Source organism: Daphnia pulicaria, chromosome 1, assembly GCF_021234035.1.
Source record: "Daphnia pulicaria isolate SC F1-1A chromosome 1, SC_F0-13Bv2, whole genome shotgun sequence".
Lineage (NCBI taxonomy): Eukaryota > Metazoa > Arthropoda > Branchiopoda > Diplostraca > Daphniidae > Daphnia > Daphnia pulicaria.
The window spans coordinates 36,700,371-36,720,596 of record NC_060913.1 but is presented as its reverse complement, the minus strand read 5'-3'; the positions used below and the strand labels follow the sequence as shown (position 1 = coordinate 36,720,596).

At 42.6% G+C, this 20,226-nt stretch overlaps 2 protein-coding genes and 2 long non-coding RNA genes across 4 annotated transcripts; 3 read left to right on the top strand and 1 right to left on the bottom strand.

Annotated features, from left to right (window-relative positions):
• Window positions 1–541: 541 nt before the first annotated feature.
• Window positions 542–13,971, top strand: LOC124311899 (N-acetylneuraminate 9-O-acetyltransferase-like). The gene is made up of 5 exons (XM_046776269.1): window positions 542–731; window positions 975–1,099; window positions 10,143–10,341; window positions 11,398–11,608; window positions 13,674–13,971. Coding segments are annotated over exons 1-5 (756 nt in total). The 5' UTR covers window positions 542–730; the 3' UTR covers window positions 13,894–13,971.
• On the top strand, window positions 2,610–2,984 carry LOC124312319. The gene is made up of 3 exons (XR_006910469.1): window positions 2,610–2,689; window positions 2,751–2,826; window positions 2,889–2,984. It is a non-coding gene; the product is annotated as an uncharacterized LOC124312319 (long non-coding RNA).
• Window positions 9,041–9,408, top strand: LOC124312324. The gene is made up of 3 exons (XR_006910470.1): window positions 9,041–9,120; window positions 9,182–9,257; window positions 9,320–9,408. It is a non-coding gene; the product is annotated as an uncharacterized LOC124312324 (long non-coding RNA).
• Window positions 13,972–18,596: 4,625 nt separating the features above from the next.
• LOC124323596 lies at window positions 18,597–19,430 on the bottom strand. Its single transcript, XM_046784338.1, has one exon. The coding sequence runs from the start codon at window positions 19,428–19,430 to the stop codon at window positions 18,597–18,599; it is 834 nt and encodes a 277-aa protein (XP_046640294.1).
• Between the last annotated feature and the right edge of the window lie 796 nt (window positions 19,431–20,226).

Genomic DNA, 20,226 nt, shown 5'->3' with positions numbered 1-20,226 from the left:
ATAAGGATTTTTTATCATATAAGAAAACAATTTTATTGATGAATTTTGCTATCCCCCCCCCTTTTCGTCTTTGGCCTTTAGGCCCTAAGGGCAAAAGAGGGGGTATAGGAAGCAAGAAAAGGGTGATAAGGGGTGGGAAGGGAATGTGTCCTTATAGATGCTTACACTCTCATTCAAATGAGTGCTACTTAGCGCTACTTATAAGATGCGAAACGGACAGTGCAACTTATAAGTTGAGAAACGCTACTTGCATAGTAACCATCGCAACCATCAATTCATTAGTAGATAGGCTACTTAACAAGCAATCCACCACTCAACCGCACCAAATCCATGGACCTCACTTTTTTTTCCCATTCCGCTATAGGACCTAAAAATCTAAATAATTCAGTAGCTATATAACTACTTGCTCAATTCCAAAACACCATTCATTTTTTTTTCATTTGAGATAAATTAACATTATTTGTATGAAAGACTTTCTGCTAGTAAGCAAGTGGTCTATTTAGAGCTATTAGTTTGGCTAGTTTGGATGGCAATGTAGGGATTCTGTTACATCTATTTCTAGAAACAAAGTAGTTCCTGATTACGAGATTTTTTTCTATAGAAGTAATGAATCGACATTATGTTAAAGTTTCCTTCTTTATACTATCTTTGTTCTACCCAAGTTTTTTATTAATTTACTCATCAATGGCTGGGGAATTTGAAATAACTTTACGGAATACCAATACAACAAAGTAAGAAATTAATTTTTAATTCTTATTCGATTAAGCCTTTTTCTCAAGAAATGTTAATTTCTATGTTATTAAACCACAGAAAGTTTTCACTTTTGGTTGATAAAATTCCACTTTGCCTTTATAATCTGCACAATAAGCATTATTCAAACCTTGCTGTAGCACCAGACCATGTCAATTGGCTAATTTCAAAAAAACATAGCCAGCACCCATGCCAATTATTAAAATACAATGTTGAACGCACAGTGGCCTGTTTAGATATTCTGAATCAAGAACAGAAACCTCAAATCCCTAGGCAAAATACTAAGGAGTTACACTTTGTTTTCATGGGTGATTCAAGAATTCGACAGCAGTTTTTTAACTTCTTACGGGTAAGACTACACATTTTTCTTCTGTAGGTAATAAAACTTTCCAAACTCTTTGCGAACGCTATATCTCGCTAATTTTGATCATGTTGGAATGGTTGGTTTCCAGGAGATTTGTCTTTTTAGATAGTTAACAGACTGTACTCAATGACCTCCCCATCAAAATATCTGAATTTTAAGATGTGATCATCATAAAAAAAATGTTCAAGGGACTTATGGGCTACACGGTAACACAGTGATAAGACACTTAATTTTGGGTGAAGGATACTGAAAAATCAGTTTGTGTACTGAAAATGGGGTTACTGGCGGTAAACTCGGGTTTAGCTAAACACTCTCAATTTTTGTCCCCTACTTTTCCTCTACTTTTGGCTACGAATTAGCTGTCAAAGGAAACAAAAAAAGCGCTTTGAAAATGAAGGGGGGAGTGTCGAGTCACGGGAAAAATTGCTCGTGTAAACGGGGTAGAATGGCCAATGTTATTTTTATGGGCTATAATAGAACAACTAGTGATGGCGTAATGAACTAAATTTTGCAAAACTCTTTTCCTTCTATCTCTAACCGAGAAAGACAATTTGCACCGAGAACAAGTGGGTTTGCTAATATTGCGTTATCAACCATTAATCTGGTCAATAAAAATAAATAAAATTGTTTTATGAAAAAGGAAAAACATTTTTTATAGAAATTATGTTTACTAAAATTAACTAGGGAAGTCTAAAAAAGAAAGAAGAAAACGAAATGGAAGACACCATTTAAGGACCAAAAAAATATTTGATTTGTTGTTCCCATACTTCTAAGTTTATTTCAGTAATAAAGATGCGCATTGGAAAAGTCCATAGTTAATTTTAAAAATGCACTCCGTCAGTCACAAGTAGACGAAAAATGGTGGATGTCAACTTGCATAGTACTCTAGGGGAGAACGGGGAAATTGAGGTAGTGGGTAACTTGGCACCCAGCGTTTTTGTTCTCCTGCGACCGAGGGATTGCAGTTTTTAAATTACCAGTAATAAAATCAGTTTCTGAAAACCAAGTTTCTGAAAGGAAATTCTTTCTTCTTTCAGAAACCAATTTTTATTTATTTTTATTAACAAAATTATTGCTTTAAAACGCAATAATAACAAAGAAACTTTTCTCGGGGCAACTTGTGTTGCTGGGTTAGAGATGGGACGGCTAATTTTTCGGAAAATTTAGTTGATGACGCCATCACCAGGTGTTCTTTTAGCCTACATGGAGCGCCGAAATCCGTTAAACGTTGATCTGGCAACCCCGAGCCATTTTCCGCTTTCTTTATCGCCTTCCCTCTCTTTAGCCCTCCTTTTCCCTCTGACTTCTTCGTCTGCTCTATAGCGTGGTGGACCTGTCAGAGTCCGGAACGACACATTTTCTTTGTTTAAAGTTCTTTCATTGTCTTCAGAGTTATATACTCTTCTGATTGTCAGTGTCTCCTCTTCTTACATTGTCCAGGTATACATTGTTATAAGTTGTATTTGTGCCCCATACTAAATTATTGATCTGTGTACAGTCGCCAGCTTGGCTCTAATGATTATTCGCCATTCTCTGGCCCTCCACGTGATAATCTGACTTACCATTCTGATTTGGGTAATATTCGCTTATATTTATCATATGTATCTGGCCCTAATTTGTGTTTCATTCCCCTCAGGTCTGATTGTGTCTGTCTGACTCTTTACAATCCTTACGAGTCACTCTCTTCTTATTTTGTGTGTGTACACTCCCAGGTATTGTTCGTTGCCAAATTCATTATTCCCCCACACACTAATCCCCCTATCTTTCTTTCCAGAAACCACACGTTGTCTCTGAATACAATATTCATTCATCCATCAGCCTACAGTCAGGCCACGAGAAATTTAATTCAAGGGTTCCATCAAGGGAACATTTGGTCCTTCGAACCGGAGTGTGAGTCACCTCCGATATCTCCTTCTGGATCTCCAGTAACTCAAAATCCAGCCAGCCGAGTCCTCTCCAGCTGACTGCCATCTCAATTTCAAAATTCAGCCAGTCGAGCCCTCTTACTGGCAGCTATATTCAGACGAGTTTCGTCGTACACCTCTCCACCTTCACTGCACGCACGTCCACCTATCGTCTCTCCTCGTCAGAGCTTCACATCAAACTCAAGACCGTCTTCACCATGGCCACAAAGATCAAGCCAGGGGAAGATGCTGACTACGACGAAGACTACGCCGTGGAGCTGGCAAATATGAAGGCGAAGAGGAAAACCCTGCGTCGTCAGATCACGGTGTCAAACACACAAGTCGAGACTCTGACTAATTCCAGAGGCTCACGGGGAGCCATTCAAGGCTTACTACTCCATCTCAACGACTTAATACTCCGAGCCTCACAGCTTCAGACCGACATCTCTACCATGGAAGATGACGAGGAAGAAGCCGAAAGACAAGACGCCAATCACTTGGGTTATGTCACGCGTGTTGGTGAGCTGTCTGCCAACGCTCAAAATTATATCAGGAGTAGAGATGGAGATGCAGCGTCCATTGTTGGACCGAACGTCGTTCCGGATCGAGACCCACCTCTACCTCCCGTTTCTCCATCTGAAATTCTCCGGCGAGAGCAAGCTCGTCAAGAGGAAATTGCAGCCACTCGACTGAGAGCTGAGAGAGCCCGAGAGCAAGCTGTGAGGGCCCGCCAGCAAGCAGATCAAGCATGGGAGGAAGCGGACGCAGCACAAGCTGCCCTTAGGCTACTCGGCGTCGAACCCCCCGGAGGATCGATACCACCAGATGATGACCATTTCACTTCCATCAGTCAACAGATCAACAACACCACTCCGCTAGCGAAGACATTGTTGGATCAACAACGTCAGAAGAATCTCGATAGCACTCAAGAAACTCCTGACACCTGGATCGATCTGTATAGTGCTGGCCGTCTACCTCCTGTTATCACTGCTCGTAGTACACGCTCATCAGTATCGGCGGAATTGGAACCTTTCGACGGAAAGGCTTTGGAGTGGTTTTCCTGGATCGATTTGTTTCGAGCATTGGTGCACGATACCCCCAAGTCTCCCGGAGAGAAGCTGGCCCTTTTAAAGAGATTTCTCCGAGGAGACTGCTTGGACCTGGTATACGGACTAGGAGGTGGTGAAGCAGCCTACATCGAGGCCCTGGTTCGGCTGAAGCAGACATGTGGCCGCCGAGACGTCATGAGAGCAGCACATCACCAAGCCATCCAGAAGTTGGAGACGAAGCAAGATCCAGCATCATTCAAGAGGTTCGCCGAACGTATCCGCACCCATTTATTCGACCTTAGCCGAATTGGAGAGACGGGGACGACGGATTTGATTGAGAAGATTTGTCTCAAATTACATCTAAACGACCGGTTGGCCTGGAATGAAGACAGACGGGGACGGATCGAAGATCGAAGCTTGAACACCTTCGGAATGTGGCTATGTTCCCGTGCTTCCGCGTATCAGAACGCTTTCAGCATCGCAGCCGATCAAGTCAATCCAACTTCGTCAAAACCGAGCAATCAACGACGCCAAGCCCGGATCAATCAGAGTTCAGCAAAGATGGCAGGTGAACAAAAACAAGTTTCTTTCCCCTTCGCTGGAAAGCCGTTCTGTTTTAAATGCGAGAAAGGACACAGGTTGCCGGATTGTGAAGATTTTAAATCACTTTCCGTCGGGGAGCGTCTGACTTTCTGCATGCGCCGTCGTCTTTGTTTCAGTTGCTTCTCGACTAAACATTCAGTTTACGAATGTGACAAGCGAAAGCCGTGTAAACACTCTGGTTGCGGCTATTACCATCACCCGCTGTTACACCATGTTGCCAAGGAAAAACCGCCGACAGAAACCGAAGAAAAGGCTCGACCTACAACAGCAAGAATCGGAGCCCCTCGACAAGTCACCATGGGCATGCTGCGTCTTCCAGTGATGGCCGACGACGGAAGTTGGGTGTTAGCCAATATCTTCTTCGACGAAGGTAGCGATTCAACCCTAATGCGAAGTGCCTTTGCCACGGCCCTGAAACTCCGCGGCCCACGTCAGATCTTAGCTGTAGACGGAGCTGGCGGAATAATCAACCGCTATCCATCAACCAGGGTCCAGTTTCGAGTTCAAGCGGTGGACGGCAATATTTTCTCTCTAGAAGGATCTACCATGAAAACGGTAGCCAGCCCTACACCTATCACCGACTGGAACAAGGAGAAGTCCCATTGGTCTCATCTTAAGAACCTTCCGCTCGGCGAAACAGGAGGAAAGGTCGACGTCTTGATTGGGCTGGATTATGCCCACCTGCTGGCCGTCCGAGATTCAAGAGTTGGTGAAGAAAAGGAACCTATCGCCTCCAAGACCGCCTTCGGATGGGTCGTGAGAGGAGTCGTCAATGGACGAGTAAATTCGGCTTCCGCCCGTAGCTGCAAGATTTCCGGATTTACTTCCTTAGCCAACCTCGCCACTGAAATGCGCCGATTCTGCGACACAGAAGATTATGGAACGGAGCATCAAGTTGGCTGCCTGTCGCCCGAGAATAAACGCGCTCTCGCAATTGTCCAAGAGAAAACCAGGAGATTGGAAGTCGGATACGAAGTGCCGATCATATGGCGAGAAGGAGAACCCGACTTGACCAACAATCGCCCGATGGCCGAAAATAGATTCCGTAGCATGTTGAATCGATTCAAACGTCAGCCAGAATTCGAAGAGGATTACCGAGCAGCTGTCCGGAAATACTTCGACAAAGGTTACGCTTCCCGTGTTCCTGATCCAGCTACCGCAAAATACTTCCTAGCCCATCATGGAGTTTACAAAGGAAAGAAGCTACGTGTGGTCTACGACGCCGCTGCCCCGTTCAAGGGAAAATGTCTCAACGATTCGATAATCAGTGGCCCAGCTCTTCAACCATCTTTGGCGGCCGTCATCACTCTTTTCCGAGAGGGAGCCGTTGCCTGGGCGTCCGATATCGAAGCCATGTTCAGCCGCTTCCGGCTTTCCATCGAAGACCGGGATTACTTCTGTTTCCTATGGCAGGAGAAAGACGACATCGAACCAATTGTTTGTCGGATGGACCGACTTCCTTTCGGAGCCAGCTGCTCCCCTTTCGTGGCCATTTATGGAGTGCGCCGCATCCTGAAGGACACCGGAGCACCAGACAAGGTGGTTCGTGCCGTCGAGGAGAAAATGTATGTAGATGACTATTTAGGATCCGCAACATCCGTTACTGAAGCAGTTGAAGAAGCCGTCATAGTCAAGAACTCCTTGTCCGCTGCTGATCTCAATCTTCAAGGATGGATCTCAAATTCGCCGGAATTTTTACTGGAGGTGTCGAAGACCGATCGGCCGGTAACAGCTACACCTTCCGCTCATCCGCTCACCAGTGAGAGCACAGAAAAGGTTCTTGGCGTCGTCTGGGACACCAATTCTGACACTTTAGGATTCCTAGTAGCCAAATCATCCGACGCAGCCCTAACTCGCGTCAGTCTGGTCAGCAAGGTAGCCGGTGTGTTCGACCCGCTTGGAACGGCTTCGCCGTTGATCGTCAAGGCCAAGATTCGTCTAAGAGCATTGGGCCTCAAGGGACTCGACTGGAGCGACGAAATTACCGGTGACGACGAGATTTGGTGGCGTAGCTGGTTCATCGCTTTGGAACAACTTAACACATTGAAGATGCCACGATGCTTATTTCCGGAAGAAGCCCAAATCATCGACGCCGAACTTCACACCTTCTGTGATGCTTCGGAAGAGGCCTATGCTGCAGTGATTTATCTTCGCGTCCAATACTCCGACGGTCACGTTTTGGTTCGACAGGTACGAGCAGCGAACAAGCTCGCGCCGATGAAGACGATTTCCATTCCCAAACTCGAGCTCAACGCAGCCCTGTTGGGCGCTCGCCTCCTACGGACCGTTCACTCAACCCTCAAATCGAAAATCAAGAGACGGAAGCTTTGGACAGATAGCAGCACCGTCCGAAACTGGATTCGGGCCACGGCGGCCTATTATCAAATAATCGTCAGTAACCGGATAGGCGAGATCCAGACAATCACCCAGCCTGAAGAATGGCGATTTATTCCGGGAAAATTAAATCCAGCGGATCTGGCCACCCGCTCCTCCCTGGACGAACAGCCCATCCCACCCGTTTGGTTGAATGGGCCGGACTTTTTACTTCAGTCTGAAGACCATTGGCCACCCGATCTACCGTGGATGGCGGTAAAGGAGGAAATCCGCCCGAGTCGCTCCTATACTGCTGTGGTGGAGAAATCTGCTGACCGGTGGAAAGAAATTCACATTGGCCCCGAAGATGTTCCAGCGCTCTCCAAATTGGATGAAAAATATCTGGAGCTGGTCCGGTTGTGCCAATCTGAAGTTTATGAAGAGGAACTACACCGATTCAAAAAGGGCAAACAGCTTCACTCTACATCCAGTTTGCTGGCTTTGGCCCCTATTTTAGGTTCTGATTGTGTGTTGCGACTCGGAGGACGAGCTGGACGCGCGAAGTTACCTTACGACCAGCTGCATCCCCCCCTTCTTCCTGGAAGCCATCCGTTCACCGAAATGATCATCCGCGCTTTCCACGAACATCTCCAACACGTTGGAACGGACTTTCTGCTCAGTTACATCCGTCAGCATTTTTGGATTACCAGCGGAAGAGAAGCGGTGAAAAGAGTCCGTCGCAACTGTACCATTTGTCGGCGCAATCGGGCCAAGCCAGGCGAACAATTGATGGGAGACCTTCCCGATTCACGGCTCGATTCCGGCTCTCTCCCGTTTACTCGTACTGCCGTCGACTTATTTGGGCCATTTGAGGTTGGCCTTGCCCGAAACCGAACGACTAAGCGTTGGGGCGTGTTGTTTACCTGCATGGTCACCCGCGCCGTATTCCTGGAGCTCGTCCCGTCGCTCTCAACAAGCGATTTTCTGTTGGCCCTACGAAAATTCATTTCTCTCTACAGAAAGCCCGAGGTAATTCATTCTGATAATGGAACCAATTTTGTCGGCGCCGAAAGGAAGCTGCGGGAAGCCGTCGAAGAAATGTACGCGTCCCAGGCGATCCCAGATTTCATGAAAGGGGTCAGCATCAAATGGACCTTCCAACCGCCTCGGACACCTCATTTTGGAGGCGCCCACGAATCGCTTGTCCGTTCCACCAAGAAGGCGCTATACAACGCCTTGGAGCAAGAAAAGAACAGCTTCCGTCACCCTACGGAAGATTTGCTCAGAACATTATTGTATGAAGTAGCCGGACTGCTGAATACCCGACCGTTGACTTATGCCAGTTCCGATCCGGCGGATTTCCGTCCGTTAACGCCGAACGATTTTCTAAATCGGCCGCCAACAGCATATCCACCAGCCGGATCATTTGATGACGCCTCCCCTCGAGAACACTATCGCTATCTTCAACGAGTTCTGAATCTCTTCTGGGATATGTGGAAAACGGTGTATCTGCAGTCGTTGGCATCCCGAAAGAAATGGAAGGTGAAACGGCCGAACCTGGAGGTGGGCGATATCGTCCTCGAAATCAACAAGGGATTTGGACGTGGTGAATGGAGCATCGGCCACGTCGCAAAGGTCTACCCAGGTGCAGATGGATGTGTCCGAGCCGTCGACGTTCAACTCCCAACGGGAATCTTCCGCCGTGGGATTACAGAATTATGCCTGTTGGAATCCATCTCGTCCGTCAAAACGGACTCGGGGGAGGATGGAGCGCCGAAATCCGTTAAACGTTGATCTGGCAACCCCGAGCCATTTTCCGCTTTCTTTATCGCCTTCCCTCTCTTTAGCCCTCCTTTTCCCTCTGACTTCTTCGTCTGCTCTATAGCGTGGTGGACCTGTCAGAGTCCGGAACGACACATTTTCTTTGTTTAAAGTTCTTTCATTGTCTTCAGAGTTATATACTCTTCTGATTGTCAGTGTCTCCTCTTCTTACATTGTCCAGGTATACATTGTTATAAGTTGTATTTGTGCCCCATACTAAATTATTGATCTGTGTACAGTCGCCAGCTTGGCTCTAATGATTATTCGCCATTCTCTGGCCCTCCACGTGATAATCTGACTTACCATTCTGATTTGGGTAATATTCGCTTATATTTATCATATGTATCTGGCCCTAATTTGTGTTTCATTCCCCTCAGGTCTGATTGTGTCTGTCTGACTCTTTACAATCCTTACGAGTCACTCTCTTCTTATTTTGTGTGTGTACACTCCCAGGTATTGTTCGTTGCCAAATTCATTATTCCCCCACACACTAATCCCCCTATCTTTCTTTCCAGAAACCACACGTTGTCTCTGAATACAATATTCATTCATCCATCAGCCTACAGTCAGGCCACGAGAAATTTAATTCAAGGGTTCCATCAAGGGAACACTACAAGAATAACATGGGCCATCCTACTCTGCATACATGAGCATGTGCCCCCCGACTCGACCCACCCTCCTACATTTTCAAAGCGCTTTTGGTTTCAAACAAAGCAAATTGTCAGAAACTAAAAATAAGCTTTTTATAGCTAATTTTTTCTTCTTCTTTTTATAGCCTAGCGGGGATAAAAAATATTGAGAAATAAACAAGTGTGGGCTCAAAAACAAAAAAGTGGCATCTAGTACAACTCTCCCCTAACCGGTTAGAATAAAGAATTAGAATAATTTTTTACGCTGATTCTCATGATATTTTTTAAATATTTTAAAATTGAAGCAAATATATGTATTTTTAATGCAAAGTTTAAATAAGCTACTCCCATTTTAATACGTGCCCTCAGTTTTTTTTAATGGGCGGTGATCAATTTCTGATTAATTTGTAGATGACGCTCACCAAAATCACATTTTTCGTGTTTCTCCTTTAGGCCCTAAGGGCGAAAGAGTGTTGTAGGAAGCCGTAGGCAGTACGAAAAGGACACCCAGTTTACTGCGTATGTACACCCAGTAAAAAACTATTACCTAAATTACCGATTAGTGGTACCTTCCACTTCCGCTTATTTTCGGTATTAAAAATATCCGAATTTGGACGGATTCCCGTTTTTCGGGGATTTTTTATTTGATAATGGGCAAGGTTTTTTAACGGTCTTATCACTTTCTCGGCGTTTCTTATTTCAAATTCAGCTTATCCCAGATTATGACCAGAAAACTCAGCCAGATCCAATGCCATTTAACAATCACGAGGATATGGATTTAACGAGTGCAATACTTAAGCTGCATGTTTCGTTTAAATGGCGTCCTCTTATTAATACAAATGTCACTGATACGATACGGCAATGGGTTGAATCCCCACCATCGCAAAGGCCTAATTGGATTTTATTAGGTATTGATGGTCTTATCATCTCTTCATTTTTAAGAAGGGGTATTACTCAAAACATTAACATTTTTTTCCATTATTTAAAATATTGAACTAGGGTAGAGGGGGGCTAGTTGTCAGGTGCATATTTCCTGATTTTTTTTCAATTTTTGTAGTTTAACTGGTAAAATGAATGAATGAATCAGATTCAGATTTCAATTCTCTATGAATTGATCGTATTTGTTCACAATTTACACGAAATTGTGAAATTAAGAAAAACTACAAAAAAAGTCTGTCAACTTGCCCCACCTACGGAGTAAGTTGGCTGGTTACGATTATGCATTGCTAAAAAAATTTCTAGTTCGAATTTTGAAAACTTGCAACTCAGCATCTGGTGAGACATCTGTAAAACAACAAGCCCCTCAAAATTTGTGACAACTATCCCCACGGGGTACTTTTCGAACAAATAAATTTACAACTAAATAACTTTTTAATGTAGAACTGTCGGGTTTCTTTTTAAAATAAGACAAACATTAATTGTATTTGGCTAAAGGGTTTTCTGACACTCTTAGAGTTTTATGCTATGAGAAAAATAAAAAGTGCCGAGAGGCCCCAAAAAAAACTGTTTGCCTTTTTTTTTCTTTTTGCTAGAACTCCTGTTAAGGAAGTCATATTCTTCTGAAATTTTTTATGAGCAATCTGGGTGTTTTCTTTCATATTTGATGTAAAAGGCTTGATTTTTTTTTGATCTGTTAGGGGTCTAACTAGAAAAAAGCCAACTTACCCCACCTGCCAACTAGCCCCCTCTCACCCTACTTGTGTTTAGTTTATAACACTCCAATTTATTATTGACTATATGCTGTCACCGTTCGTTGAGCGAATCTTTCGTACATGACTAAATTTATTGGTCTACATTAGAAATATTGCTGTGATCTGTAAACAGGTTGTCAGGACAAAAAATGTTGATTAGAAACTTTTCGGATTTAAATATAAAAATAACAGATTAAAACTATGATTTCGGTGCACTTGATTGGTAGACAGATTCTTATTTGCTATTATCCATAACTGATTTGATTTATTAAGGCATGGAAGTTCACCATATGCTAACATCCAATGGGACAGACTACTATCAATATCTGAAGAAACTAACAGAAATTAGACCACTCTTGGAACATTGTGCTAAATTTAGTCAAGTAATTTGGCTAAATCAGTATCCAACAATTGACCCAAACCAATGGGATATTTCTTCCGAAAAGATTCATCGGTACAACGAAGGCATAAAGAGTTCATTAAAGTAAGAAGTTCTAAATTTTTAATAATAATTTGGTCATGTATTGCAAAATAATAGAGCAAATTATCAACGCGTACCCCAGCCAGAGCAACGTCGGATCGACCATACACAGTGGCGGTTTGCTACTGAAAAACGGGTACTGGCTTGGGCAACTATACTAAAAGAGCTATTTTGGTACTTTAGTCGTTGTATCGGGATAAAAAGGGTGCGAGCACCGAATAGTCACCCTAACTCTAACTCTTACTTTCTACCTCATCACCCACCTCCCCTCGCCTAATATTCATTCCCACTACTTGCCACCACCCACACCCACCATCACCACCACCACCACCCATCAGTTAGTTAATAGGAAACAAAATTTAAACTATTTTACCTAAATTCATCGGTAAGTTTTGAACCATACATGTCGTACAATTATTAGCTCAGTACGCAACTGACTGAGCTACTTTTTCTTATAACAAACTAAATGTATCAAACTAGCAATGCATCACTGGGGGTATGAAAATAGACAATTTTTCAGTCTCACACTAACGGTTTCAAAAATTCTAGCTTACTTTAATTACTCTGATATACTTGAAGTGGCATAAGGAACAGTAGCTCAGGCAAAAGCGGACTAAGCAAGTAATGACTCAACATGTGGTCCCATGGTTCAAACCTTACCGATGACATTGCGAAATAAAAGTTTAAATTTTGTTTCCTAACAACTAACAGTTGGGTGGTGGTGGGAGGTGGAAATGGTGGGATGGGAATGAATAAAAGGCAAGGAAAGGTAGGTTATGATGTAGAAAAAAAGAGTTACAGTTAGGGTGAGTATTCGGTACTCGCGCTCTGTTTTTCCCGATACAACGACTTAAGTACCCAAATAGCTCTTTTAGTAGATTTGCACAAGCCAGTACCCTTTTTTCAGTAGCAAACCGCCACTTGTATTTGTTTACAATATAAGTTTTTTACATTTTTCAATGTCCTGTTATAACAAAAAATTTATTGAGGTGGGGATATTATCATAGTTTCATTCAACTTGATTTGATGGCTGTTCGAGCCCTTTTTTTGTGTGACACTCGAATTCCACAACCCCCCCCCCCCCCTTCCCCATTTAATATTGTTATGTACGAACGGGATTTTCACAAAGCTTAACACGCTAAACACTTGAGGTAGAGTCCCGTAAGAGAAATCAATCCCTTTGCTGACTCACTTTACACAACAGCAACCACATAAAAGAATAGATTTTCACTTTTGGTGACGTAGCCTACTAAGGGTTTATTGTTTTACCAACAGTTCCCACAAAACTGCAGCAAAGAAACAGGAAAAAGGGGAAAACTGTAGGTTAAGACCGAAGCCGTTTATACAAAAACAACAAAACTGATGCGAATAGACCAAAGCTAGGTTAAAAGGGTGGCAAAACAAGGCTACATGAAGAAGGTCCATCAGGATTTGTTTTTAGTTCAAACAACACTACCACCAGATGGCTGACGATGGCTGACGATTAAGACAAAACAGCTATTACAATATGAGTATATGATTGCGAAAAGTTTGCTTACGACCTGTCAGGTCAAAACAAGTGCGTTTCATCCTACTACGATATTTAGGGGAGGGTAGGGCGACTGGCTAATTTTTTTTTATCTTAGGTCCCATTCCCTCATTTTCCAACATATTTAGATCCACAAAATCTTAAAAAAGTAGAATAATTCCTGCTTTTAAATGTGATTTTTTAAAATCCGATCTAAATAAATTAAGACTAGGTTATTGCCGATTTAAAAAAAGATATCAAAACCGCCCAAGATACTGTTTGCTAACACCGGAAGGGCCCCTAATTCCTAAACCGTTTGTCATAATACCATTAAATTTTGATTAAAGATGCGCATTACTAACTATACATATCCTCATTTTTTAAATATTTTATTGCAATTCTTACTCATCAATAAATCAATTGAGCCAACCAACCCACTCTCCCCTATTTTTGGTAGTTGTGGTTCTTATGACTTAGTGATGAGTTGTTTTGTTGTGGCCTACGTGCTATGTGACTTTATCATTTTTCAAAATAAAGATTAATGTTTTTCTAATTTTAAAGGAATTACAGCCAAATTCAAATTTGGGATTCCAGTAATATTTTTGCAGAAGAATATGTTCGCGGCTGTCGTGTTTTTTCCGAACGAGAAACTGCTGGTAAATATTCTCTTCAGTATACTTCTTGCAGAGACTATATACATACTGGTTATACAGCGCTTTCACAGGCCACTCAACTTTTATTGAATCAAATTTGCAATTTAAAGTTAGTCCAATTAATTTGAAGTTCAGAATTGTTTTCATATCCCCTAACATAACGGATTTATAATATCAAATATATAGATTTTAAAATGAATATGGTGTCACTGTGGAAGGTTGTTTACAGAATTACAAAATAAAAAATTGTTCGTTAATTTGGGAGAGTTGGCGCGTGTTTTATTTTTGTGCCCAACGCACTTCTTTATTTCCCTAGATCTTAAAACAAAAAAGAGAGAAACGACACTCACAGAAAAGCGCTGTTTCTTAATAGGAAAATATTCTTTAGATATAGCTAAACCTATAAAAAATTTGTTTGCCACACTCTCATACAAATGAGTGCTACTTATGATATGCGAAATGGAGAGTGCAACTTATAAGTTGAGGAACGCTACTTTCATAATAACGATCGTAACCACCAATCACTGGTAGATAGGCTACTTAACAACCTTTTATAAATAATGAAAAGATGTCCAAGGCTGGGATTGTACCTTACTCCTTTGGCTCCGTAGCGCTGTACGCTATCAACTATACCAATCGTTCTTTACAAATTCCACAACGCTCTACGTTCTAAATCTCTTCGCATCCCAATCCTTATTACTTCTTGATATAACAGCTCCAGAACCCGTCCTCGTTCTAGCTCTCTTCTTCCTCTAACGTCACCTCCCCCCCATTCCCCGCACTGCATTCTTACTCTACTTTTCTCTCATCATGGGTTTGATCGTTCCATAAACTACATAGATGCACCTTATGCCTTCTTTGTAAATTATTTACAGCATCGAATCAAAATCCTTATTTATAAATTTTGATGCAAATTATACCTTGTTGTTTATTTTCAGGAATTCTAACTTCGAATACTTTCTGCGTTGTATATTTTAATTTTATTGTGTATCTTCGACTGTTTCTCAGCAAACACACTCATTTCATAGATGAAAACTATAGCATGCACACGCATGCACAGCATTATTATTCAAACACAAATCCACGTTAGAATGATTGTGTCTAGTGTAAGAGTTAGTGCCATAGGTTAGTGCAATCGTAGTCACCGCTACTGTGATTGTGGTAGCATTTCATTATTATTGTAAGTAGTGAAATGCTACTTGCAGCAAAAATTAGTTGAATAGTAGCAAAGTACTACTATAAAGTAGATCTTCTACCTAATACGTAGAGGACTCTACTCTTTAGGTTGCGAAAAAAAATGTTACTTAGTGCTACTTATCGAGTGCTACCAGATAAGTAGCACCCAATGAAATGAGTGTGCACCTCCTCAATGACATCATGTTTCAAAATTTTTTGCTAACAAATTATGTTTTTCAATAGAAAAAGTGACTCAAAACTTAAACTTATACGAAACAACCAAGCATACGAAGCCTGTGATCCGTTTGTTGGAATAAAGTATACATACAAGAGTTTAACAGCTTACTTGTGCTATATTTGTGTAGAGAATGAACATACCAAAATTGACACATAGATCCAGCTAGGCTTTCCAACACTTACATATGACAGAACGAGTAGAGGAATAAGGACAACATGGTTGTATCAAGTCGAAGCCTCTTCTCACCACATGAGATGGAAATTGGAAACTATTTCAACACACCCACTCAATTTTACATAACATGATTAAAATCAACAATGTTGCTTTCTTCCCGGAGTCGACTGAAGAGCTGTCCATCCAGGGGCTTAGTTAAAATATCTGCTAGTTGTTGTGAAGTGTGAATGTACTGGATATGAATGACTCCTTCCTTGACCATATTGCGGATGTGGTGGTACTTGACATCTATGTGCTTAGTTCTCGCTTGATGTCTTGAATTTTTCACCAAGCTGATGGCACCTTGATTATCACACAATAAGGTAGTAGGTGACTTCTGCTCCCATCCGATATCATCCAGTAGTTGCCGGAACCATATGACTGTTTTCGTGGCTGCACTGGCAGCAACATACTCTGCTTCAGTAGATGAAAGAGATACGCAGTCCTGACGATGACTGGACCAAGACACTGGGCCGCCATTAAGGAAACAGAAAACGCCAGTGGTTGATTTCCTAGTGACGAGATCGCCAGCGTAGTCTGAATCCGAATACGTTAGCAGCATATTTCTCTCCTGTACTCCTCCATGGCAGATTCCAGAAGTGATGGTGCCTCGAAGATACGAAAGAATTCTCTTCACTGCCTCCCAATGTGCCTTTGCTGGATTGGTTGAGAACTGCGCAACTTGATTCACCGCAAAGGCAATATCAGGTCTTGTGCAGGTAGCCGCAAACATCAAAGATCCAACTGCTTCTCTAAACGGGAAGGAATCCTTTGGGTCTCTTTCTGCATTGTTGGACAATCTTGCATGCGGGTCCGCCGGTACTGTTTTGGGATAGCAGTTCTCCATTTGAAATTTCTTGAGAATCTTTTCGATGTATTTCTCTTGACTGATGTGAATTAGGTTCCTTTCTGGATTTCTTCTTATTTGGATCCCTACGAAGCACTCCACGTCACCATGAGTCATCTCAAACACATTTTCCAGGTAGCGGACGATATCTTCCAATCTTGATTGTAGAGAGCTGCAAACAATACCGTCATCAACCCATATGGCCATTATGGTTAGTTCGGTTTCTGTCTTGATTGTGTAAACACACGGATCTGCCTTACTTTGTGAGAAACCATACTGCACCAAAAAATTGTTGAATTTCTCGTTCCAGGAACGCGAGGCTTGTTTTAAACCATGCAGTGATTTGTTCAGTCGGCACACCAGGTCTTCTTCTCCTTCGATTTCAAATGCTGTTGGTTGGAACATGTAAAGTTCTTCATGAAGGTTCCCGTTCAGAAAAGCTGTTTTCACATCCAATTGCACCATCTCAAGATTTTCAGCAGCTGTGATTGCAAGTACGGCACGCAGAGAGTCATGTCTCACCACTGCAGAATAGGTTTCTTCATAATCAATGCCAGGTCTTTGCGTGAACCCCTTTGCTACAAGTCTAGCGTTGTATCTAACTTCGGTACCAGATTTAATTGTATACACCCACTTGTTCCTGATTGCAGTTCTTCCAACTGGTAAACTGCAGAGTGTCCAAGTGTTGTTCTTCATAAGCGACTGATACTCTTCATCCATGGCTAACATCCACTTCTCTGATTCAGCTGAGTTGAGAGCTTCTTCTACCGTTTCCGGTTCTTCAACATCCAGTAACGCCATTCCCGCGCATATTTTTCAGTTTGCGATTCTTCTATCCACCGGCTGGGTTTGTTTCGGATCCTTGCTCCAAGCGGATTTTCTTCTCTGGGAGTGATGATGGTAACTTGCTTCTTTTTCCTTGGATTTGTTGCAGCTGGATCGATGGTAACAGTCGGTGCTTCTTGGGCTTCAGATGATTGATCTGGATTCAAAGGCAATTGATTTTCAGACGGCAATGTCTCAGGAAGATCCTCCGATGGACTCAATATCGAGTTCTCTGGAACCAATTCTTCTGGGTACACCAATGGCGGATTGCTGAAACAGGATTCTCTTGAAATAGAACAGAATCTTTCTTCGTTAAAAAGGACATCTCTACTGATCCTCACTTTTCTAGTGGCTGGATCCCATAGTCTAAAGGCCTTCTGGGTTTCACAATACCCAACATGGATACACTTAATTGCCTTGGGATCAAATTTTGTCCGTTCATCCTTCGGCACATGAACATAGGCATCTGCTCCAAACACCCGAAGATGAGAAAAATTAGGCTTGATACCTTTCCATAACTCGTAAGGCGTTTTTCCTTCTCGACTCCTTGACACTACTCGATTTTTGATGTAGACGGCTGTGTTGGAGGCCTCCGCCCAAAGCTCAATTGGAAGCCCTGCGGCATGCAGCATGCTCCTGGCTGGTTCAACTATTGTCCGGTTGGATATCTCCGACACTCCGTTTTGTTCTGGGGTCTTTGGGGCGCTTGATTCATGCTTGATTCCATTCTCCTTCAACCATTCTTCAAATTTGTTGCTGAAATATTCGCCACCGTTGTCTGAGCGAAGAGTGCCAACGTGTTGGCCAGTTTCTACCAAGATGCGTTGGACTAGTTGTCTAAAAAGTGCTTCCACCTCAGATTTCAGCTTGATAAAATAAATGAAGACATAGCCACTAAAATCGTCCTTGAAAATAACGAAGTACTTGGCTCCTTTAGGTGAAGGTCTTGACATTGGTCCACACACGTCGGAATGAATGAGTTCTCCTATCCTGTTGGCTCGTTTTCTTCCTCCGGTTGGAAAAGGCAGCCTATGATGTTTACCTAGGGCACAACCTTCACAGAATGGTCCAGCAGATGTGTCGCTACGTTTGATGACAAGTCCATCCACCAACTTCTCTGACTCCATCTTACGGATGGTTTCTGTGCTTGTGTGTCCAAGACGATGATGCCACAGGTGAAGAGGTTGAGCTTCCGGTCTGGATAGTGCATGGAATGCAGTTTGTTGACCATCTGAATTCTGTCCAACCTTCGAATGATGATTCTTGACACTTCGTATATTCAGACGATATAGATGATTAGAGAAACTTTCGCCGACCGCCACAATCTTCTCCCCTTTAGAGATGGTAACCCGGTCATTGTTGAACAAGACACGCAGGCCTGCTTTTGTTGTAGATCGAACGGAGAAAAGATTGACGCCTAAATCAGGAACGAAGAGCACATTCTTTAGAATACCTGAATGCCATTCTTCGTTGACATTGGTTTGGATTGTGATGTCTCCCATTCCTTTGGCTTGAAGAAGATTGTTACTACATCAAACTCCTTTGACTGGCCAACTTCCATTCTTAACCGCTTGATAGTTTGAAAATAGATGGAACTGATCCGACATATGAATAGTGCAGCCAGAGTCCACGTACCAGTTTTCTCTGAAATTTCCTTCAAATTGAATATCACCTGGAAGAGTTGTGAAAGCGTAGTCTCCAGGCCAATCGGGTTGTCTTTGAGGCTTGAACTGTGCAAACTGAGCTTGTAGTGGCTGGAATCCGTTAGGGACTCCTCTTTCCATGTGATCTTTCTTTGTCCAACATGTGCTTTCCCAATGGTTCGGCCCACCACAGTAGTTGCATCTTCTTTTCCTGAATCCTCGTCCACGACCGGATGAATGTTGAGCTGGTGGCTGTGATGGGATGTGGGCAGCAGCAGGTTGTGTCGACTGTTGATTTGGCATCTCTTGTTTCTGGCCAAAGAATGCAGCGTTGGCACCATCTTCTTCTTGACAACCTTTATTACGAGCTTCTTCCTTGAAAAGGCGTGATCTTAAAGACTGCAACGTTTTCTTACTGTCGTCCATGTTGTCCCATACTGACACGATGTGCTTGTAGCTGGGGGGTAGGGTGACAATAATTTTAGTAACGATGTCAATTTCGTCAACACTCACCCCCATATCATTCAATTGATTGGCCATCGACTCGATCATGGTGATAAGTGCAGAAATATCATGCTCCTTGTTGAACTCGTACTGGTAGAATCTCTGTCGAAGGAAGTGCTTGTTCTCTGAAGCCACTTGTTCATATTTATGTGTCAGGCGTGTCCACATCTCCTTTGCTGATTTACATATCATCATGGAACGAGCCTGTTGAGATTCCATTGTAAAGACTATGAAGTTTCTTGCAGTGCTGTCTCGTTGGTTCCAGGATTTGATGGCAGCAGAGTTTTTGACGGCTTGAGTTGATGCATCAATGTCTGGAATAGGCGCAGTGGATACACCAGTGACAATTTCAATCAGATCATGCTGTTCTAGCAGGAGGGTGATCTGAAACTTCCAAAATTGAAAATTCGTGCCGTCGAACTTAGCGACATGACTCATTTCCTTGGTTGGATTTGACGTCATGCTAAACAACAGGCAAAGATTTATACTCGAATGTAGTTTACTTTAAATAGCAGTATGCGTTCAAATAACTGGGCCCATAACCTGTTGGAATAAAGTATACATACAAGAGTTTAACAGCTTACTTGTGCTATATTTGTGTAGAGAATGAACATACCAAAATTGACACCTAGATCCAGCTAGGCTTTCCAACACTAACATATGACAGAACGAGTAGAGGAATAAGGGCAACATGGTTGTATCAAGTCGAAGCCTCTTCTCACCACATGAGATGGAAATTGCTATTTCAACACCGTTAAGCGTGGCGGTATCAGAAGAACTTTTAAACTAGACATCTCATTACGCTATCACGTCAGCCCAGTTTGCAATGAAGTTCACGCAATGAAGTGCGCCCAAAAAATCATTTCCTTACATCATATTCAAATACGTTCTTACTTCAATAATAATGATTGCTACAATGTAATTCAGATAACGCCACAAAGTTCGCGATGTTCGGAGATGGGAGAAGGACTTCAATAATTTCACCATTTCATAAAACACGTTTTTGGTTAGGAAC